This window comes from Sus scrofa, chromosome 6, assembly GCF_000003025.6.
Source record: "Sus scrofa isolate TJ Tabasco breed Duroc chromosome 6, Sscrofa11.1, whole genome shotgun sequence".
NCBI lineage: Eukaryota > Metazoa > Chordata > Mammalia > Artiodactyla > Suidae > Sus > Sus scrofa.
Genome location: NC_010448.4, coordinates 90,423,672 through 90,430,883, shown reverse-complemented (window position 1 = coordinate 90,430,883; position 7,212 = coordinate 90,423,672). Strand labels below are relative to the sequence as shown.

General features: G+C 57.5%; 1 protein-coding gene across 1 annotated transcript in view; it reads left to right on the top strand.

Moving 5' to 3' along the window:
• The window catches only part of CSMD2 (CUB and Sushi multiple domains 2), a 646,642-nt gene continuing 645,334 nt past the window's right edge, over window positions 5,905-7,212 (top strand). The window contains 1 exon segment of the mRNA XM_021095859.1: window positions 5,905-6,254. Within this exon segment, the coding sequence (XP_020951518.1) occupies window positions 6,071-6,254 (184 nt within the window). The 5' untranslated portion in view covers window positions 5,905-6,070.

Genomic DNA, 7,212 nt, shown 5'->3' with positions numbered 1-7,212 from the left:
ATCTATACTGTGGAAGAGGAGGCCTACAGCCTTTTTTTTTTTCTTTTTCAGCCACACCTGCAGCATATGGAAGCTCCCAGGCCATGGACTGAATCTGAGCCACAGCTTTGACCTGCACCACAGCAGGATCCTTAACCCACTGTGCTAGGCGGGAACTGAACAGGTACCTCCACAGAGATAAGCCAGATCATTAACCCACTGCGCCACAGCAGGAACTCTGAAACATACCATCTTTTTTTTCTTTTTTCTTTTAAGGGCCGCAACCATGGAATATGGACGCAACCAAGCTTGGGTCAAATTGGAGCTGCAGCTGCCAACCTACACCACAGCAATACTAGATCCAAGCCACATCTGCGACCTACACCATAGCTCATGGCAACATGGGATCCTTAACCCACTGAGCGAGGCCAGGGATCGAACCCACGTCCTCATGGATGTTAGTTGGGTTCGTTACTGCTGAGCCACAAGGGGAACTCCCAGGGTCTTGATGTCCATTTAGCTGTCCATGTTGCAAGGGACATCTATCCCAGCAGAGGGTATGTGTGTGGGAGGGGTCGATTACCTGAAGGGGGTGACACTTGAGCTGAGTCATTAGGAAACATATACCACACACATCTCACACAGAAGGAATGCAGTCAGAGGACACCGCAGACGTGATGGCCTATGATAGCATAGCTGATGGGAGAGAGGTCAAGTAGAGATGAGAGCCTAGAATCACCCCTCTCAGGGGACTGTGGCCTCTGACAAGCAGAGGAAACATTTGACCTCTTTTGCCCCTGGTGTGAGCTCTGGCCCTTTCTCTGTTTCACGAGTAGAGAATTTTCTGCAAGAAATGTCAGCCTTCAGTGGCCCCAGCATTTGGTGGCACTGGAAGAATGGCCCAGGCGGTGGGTCCTTCTCATGTTCCCTCTCCTGGCTGTGGTTCCAACTGCCTGACCTAAGTTTGGTCTGGGCCTTTTTTTTTTTTTTTTTTTTTTTTTTTGTCTTTTTGCTATTTCTTTGGGCCACTCCCGTGGCACATGGAGGTTCCCAGGCTAGGGGTCGAATCGGAGCTGTAGCCACCGGCCTACGCCAGAGCCACAGCAACTCGGGACCCGAGCCGTGTCTGTAACCTACATCACAGCTCACGGCAACGCCGGATCGTTAACCCACTGAGCAAGGGCAGGGACCGAACCCAAAACCTCATGGTTCCTGGTCGGATTCGTTAACCACTGCGCCACGGCGGGAACTCCAAGGTCTGGGCCTTTTCTTTGTGAATCCCTGTCACCTTTCCTTGGGAAGCAGATCACCGTCATCTCTACAGTGACAGCCTTGCTCTTGGGAAACACTAGCTTCTGTCTGATCATGCGCATCATTCTAAAATCCCCACCCTCCACGCAGATCCTAGGCTCTTCCTTTGAGCCGTGGCCTCGGCTCTGTAGCCCTCCTCCGCAGTCCTGCTCAGCCTCAGCCTCCATTTCTGCGCTCATTACTAGAACAATCCCATTTGTACGCTCATTTTTTCTCTCTCTCGGCTTCAAAAGGTTCTTTTATTTTCTTCTTAGGTCAGAATGAAACTTTCAGGGCACAAAGAATACAGCCCCTACCTGAATCGGGCTGGGCTCTCCAGAGCATCAGGCCTTGTTTTCTTTCTAAAACAAACTCTGATCTTATCTCGATATTAGACTTATCTTGGCGAGTCACCACATCTCATTGGGCTTTTCTGCAATGTGATATTGTGAAGAGACCTTGACCCATGGCTGCCTATTGCTCCTGGGGAGACTGGAAGGGGTGGACAGGGAGCCAACCCTGGGGGCTGGGCTGAGAGCCATACTCCCCCAGGAGGGGAGGGCTGTTGTCACCTCATGCACCCCTGCCTCTCCCCTGCCCTGCAAGTGTTCCCAAGGCCCCCATCAGAGCTGATAGAGCTCTTGATAGAGCTGTCACACACACTGCCTAATGGACATCCCTTTAACTATATCTTGGGACTCTCATGTATTTCTTCTCTCTCCTCCAGTCCACTTGGAAAGTCCTCCCCTCTTGTTATGGACTGAATTGTGCCCCTTACTATGCCAAAGTCCTAACCTCCAGGACCTTGGGATGTGACCATGTGGAGACAGGATTTTTTTTTTTTTTTTTTTTTTTTTGTCTTTTTGCCTTTTCTAGGGCCACTCCCACGGCACATGGTCAAATCGGAGCTGTAGCCGCCAGCCTATGCCAGAGCCACAGCAACGCCAGATCCAAGCCGCGTCGGCAACCTACACCACAGCTCACGGCAATGCCGGATCTTTAACCCACTGAGCAAGGGCAGGGATCGAACCCGCAACCTCATGGTTCCTAGTCAGATTCGTTAACCACTGCGCCACAATGGGAACTCCTGGAGACAGGATTTTAAAGAAGGAATTAACTTCAAACTAAATCTGTAAGGTGGGCCCTAATCCAGTATGCCGGCTATCCTTATAAGAAGAGGAAATTTGGACACAGACATGTCAGAGGGAAGACAATATGAAGATGTAAGGAAAAGGCAGCCATCTACAAGCCAAGAAGAACAGGTTCAGGGAGTTCCTGCTGTGGCACAGTGGGTTAGGAATTGACTGCAGTGGCTTGGGTCGCTGCAGAGGTGCAGGTTTGATTCTGGTCCAGCACAGTGGGTTAGAGGATCTGGTGTTGCAGCTGCAGTGTAGGTCACAGCTGTGGCTCTGATTTGATCCCTGGCCCAGGAACTTTGTATACCATGGGTGTGGCCATTAAAAAAAAAAAAAAAAAAAAAAAGGGTTCCTGTGGGGGCAAAAAAAAAAAAAAAAAAAGATTAGACTCTGAAGCCAACCTTGTTGGCACCTAGATCTTGGATTTTTAGCCTCCAGAACTGTAAGACAATACATTTCTGTTGTTTTTCAGCCACACAGTTTGTGGTACTTTGTTATGACGGCGGCAGCTCTAGCAAATGAACACACGTGCCATTTCCCCCTGCTCAAGACTAAAATCGAACTCCTCAACATCCCCGATGAGACCCTGTGCCTGATCTGGCTCTGGCCCCATGCCCTCCCTCAGCTTAGGTGTCTCCTCTTCCTCACCTTGACCCAGACACAGCCTCCTTCCCTGGGCCCCCTCCCTTTTCAGGGCTCGCTCTTCCTTTTCCAACTCTGCATGGCTGTTTTGCTTAATTTTTACTCCCACTTTCAAGGTCACTGCCTCAGAGAGGCCTTCCCAGACCACTTATTTAAGGTATGCCCCATGTATGCTTTCTCACAGTACCATGAACTTTTTCTTCATAGCATCCTTAATTAGTAACTTTTACATATATTGCTTATTTATCATCTGCCTTCATCAAGCCAGGGACAGTTTACTCAGGTGGATGTATCTAGCACAGTGTCTAGCACGTCATGATGTTCAATTAATACCTGTTGAGTAAATCAATCTTCACCTTGTCGAAGTCGCTACCCAGCCTTTGGGGTCCAGCCCAAATCCTACTTCCCTCCTTAAATTAGCCTTATGATTCCCCAAGTCCAAGAAAAGCTTACTCTTTTGATAGGGCTCTGTAACATGCCTTCCCCATCACGGTGATTAGCCCTGCTTACTGTCTGGGTTGTGCGGGGGTTTTCCATCTCTGCCCCACATCCTCCAGCGCTGGACCACACACTGTGCATCTCTGCATTGCCCACAGCATAGGCTGGCAAAGGGCCCAGAGCTCAGGAGGCCTCGGTAAATGTATGTGGACCCAAATAGATCAGAGAGAGGGAGGGATGGTGGAGGAAGTGAGTAGCTGGGCCCCAGACAGGGATAAAAAGGGTGCCCCGCCCTCCAGGGCCCCCAGGGAGAGGGATAACAAAAGTCCCATTGCCAGGGAAGGTTCTGGGGTAAACATCGCCTGTGGGCTGCAGCCACAAAGCAAAGTCCTGGGGCCGAGAAGGGGGTGCGGGGGAGTCCACTGGCCTGGAGCCCCAGAATTATAGAGCAGCCCAGAATCTCTTCTGCCCAGCTGTGGGCTGCGGGGGAGGGCTGGGCAGCTCTGCCAGCTTCTTTCTCTGGAGAAGGACCCCTCCGGCAGGAGAGGGGAAAGACCCAAGCTTAGGAGCCAGGGCTTTCCCCCAGGGAAGACCCTATGACAGCCCCCCCATCCCCCCAGGCTGCCACCCACTTAAGGCCCAGCCAGCCGCTCCCTCCTCCCAGCGCAGGCAAGGCTAGTCTTGGCTGTCTGAGGCTCTCTTTGGGGGCCGGGGCCTAGACAATGGGAAGTGAGGAGCCCCCTCCTCACTGTTCCAGGGACATAAAGCAGGCCTTTCACTGTGGAGTTCTGGCCGCTTCGGTCGGCTCTTGGCACCCAGTGAGGTGGCGTGGGGAGGGGCGAGAAAGCCAGCATGTTGGGGGTGGGGATTCGGAGGAAGCTCACCGGCCTGGGGCCACAGGGCTGGCTCCCCAGCTGCGGGATGAGCTCATACAGGGAAACCGGAACAACTTGGGGTGGAGGAGGGAGCCAGGCGTCCAGGAAGCTGGAAGATCGGGGCTCTGGGGAGCAAGTTTTTCGTGAGGGGCAAGGGGCAAGCATCCACTCCCCCGGCCCTGTCCGCAGCCTTCCCCACTCCGGATGGTCAACCCCATAGCCCTTTCTACGCTCCTTCCCGGAAATTCCCAGGCCCCACCAACCGCAAGCCATTGCCCCCGGGGCTCCGAGACAGGAGCGCTCCGGCTTGCCAGCCCCCCCTAGGGCAGCCGCTCTCCGGTGCCTCGGGCAAAGGGGGTGGGTGCTCACCCGCTAGGGCCTTTCTGCTGGGCACGCGGACCCGCAGACCCGGGCCTCCTCCCCAGGCCCAGCCCCTCCCAGTTTCCCGCCCCCCCCACCGCTCCCCCGCCCAGCAGCGTCTGTTCCCTCTCGCGGAGAGTTTGGCGTAGACAGCGAAGGAGCCATCGTGACTAACAGAGGAGCCTAGGAGAGACGAGACGGAGACGGCGACCGAGTGGGGGTGGGGGATGGGGTGGGGACCGGCGCTGAGCCCTTGGGGCCTGGCGGCAGCGGCGGCGGGGAAAAGATGGGGCTGCTCACGCCGTTGGGAGAACCTCGTCTGGTTTGGGGCCATGGCTGGGAGGGGGAGGGTAAGGATGAGAAGCAGCAGCGTTCGGTTATTTAATTTTGAGGGTAAATTGTACAAGTAACTCTTTCACCGTCTTTCCACCAACCTCACCTGCCCCCCTCCCCCTCCCAGCGCACACACGCATTCCTCTCGCCACCCCGAGATTTTGCCTTAGGGTAGGGGAAGGAGGGAGGCAAACCAACGGGTACCCCCGCCCCCAGCCCCACTGTCCCTCCAGTTCTTAATCCTGGGTCTGCGCACCCACACCCTTCTCCTCGGATGGGGCAAAAGGCTACTGCCAATGGGGTTGGTAAGCATCGCCCCCCGCCCCCAGATGGCAAGTTCAAAACCACCACCCAAGAGCAGCTCCTTAGAGCCACCACTTGGGATCCGCGTCTTTCTTTGGTTACCTTTTCCCAGACAGTATTCCAATTTTCAAATGTGGAAGAGGCGTGTGTGTGTGTGTGTGTGTGTGTGTGCGTGTGTGCGCGCCTGTGTATGAGTGTCCGTGTCAGCCTCACTGTGTGTGTGCGCGCGCGTGTGTGAGGTGTATTAATGGTGATTTTATAAATGGAAACGAGAGGACCGAACTTAAAAGAAACTGGTCAATTGTAAAACAAACAGGAATAAACAACCCTTTAGATGTAATTTGTGGTTTGTCTGGAGGTGGAGGTGGCGCTGAAGAGGAACACCCACCCCCCAATATTTTTTCCTTTGCTGCGCCTCCACCCCCAGCATTTGGAGCGGCGGAGAAGCGGCTCCGGAGTGATTAATCCGGGGATAATTCACCCCCCCCCGCCCCCCGGCGCGAACCCCGCGAAGCGGGATTGGAGCGAGTCATTTCCGAGAGCGCAGCGCGCCTCTCCCCGGCCGGGCGGACACTTGGTTCATTCCAGCCGCAGAAGCTGAGGGCTCCCGCGTACCGGGATTTTTTCCGAGCAGAAAAAAGCTCCAGAGCTCTCCTGACCTCCTTTCTCCTCAGCGGCGAGTGGAGCCTCTCCCTCGGCGCTGCCGGCCGCGCCATGCCGCGCTCGCGGGGACGGAAGCAGGGGCGCTGCGGCTGCCCCGCGGGGAGGGCTCGTGGTGAAGCCGGGATTTCGGCGCTGGTGCCGGGCGCTGGGAGCCGCTGGGGCCGCTCGCCGCCGCTGCCGCCGCCGCTGCTGCTGCTGCTGGGCTGGGGGCTGCTCAGTGCCTCGGCCGCCGCGGGTAAGTCCGGCCGCGCCGGGGAGCCGGCGGCTGCCGCGCGCCCCACCCGAACCCCGAGCCCACCCATCCCTGACAGGGTCCCAGTCTCTTCCTCCGCCCTCCCCCTTAACCTCCCGCCCTCCCAGACGCCCACCCTCCTGCTCAGCCTCGCCTCTGTTGCTCCCCATTCTCCCCCCACCCTAAAGCGTCCTCACAGCCACCCTCACCCTCACTGCTACCCCCAACCCCAGCCGCAACTTGGCCGGATCCGGCCGATGTGGGGGCCTGAGAGACAGACATCCTCGCCCGTGGTTGCGGGGCGCCCGGACCGTGGCTTCAGTTTCTTCAGCCTCCCAGCCCCCAAGGTGCCAGGCTTTTCCCCGATAAACTTTCCTGGAGCCCTCCCCGCCTCCCGATCCCGGTTGGCACACCCGTTCTGGGGGCTGGAGAGGAATGGCGCGCCCCCTCCCCATTTCCGCGTCTGCGGGGTCTGCCCTTCCCTGCCCCCGCCCATTTTCTCGCGACTGAAGCCCGCGCCCCCGCCGGAGCCGACTGCGGCCGCCGCCCCCTCCCCAAGTGTCCCCCTCCCTCGGCGCTCTGGGCTCGGAGGGGGTCAGGTGGGCGGGGTCCCGAGCTTGCGGCACCGGAGGACTCAGGTGGGGGCTGGAGGGTGCTGAGCGACGGGCGTGCGGGGGCGGGGGTTGTGCCTGGGGGCGGGGGAGGGAGTGTCGCCGCCAGGCTCCGCGCCGCCACATTCCCCTCCGTTGCCGCTCCGCGCCAAAGTGCCCTTTCCCGCGCCCTGCTGCAGCCGAGTGCCGGGGCTGCGGCAGCGGCAGCGGCGGCGCGGGTGGCGGGACCTGCTCCCGGTGACCGAATCGGGGAGGGGAATAGACCTGGCGGGTGCGGCGAGTCCCGGAACTTCGGCGGTGTCTGGCTGCGGCTTGTGGGCCGGGAAGGCACGCGGATCTTCGAGAGAACC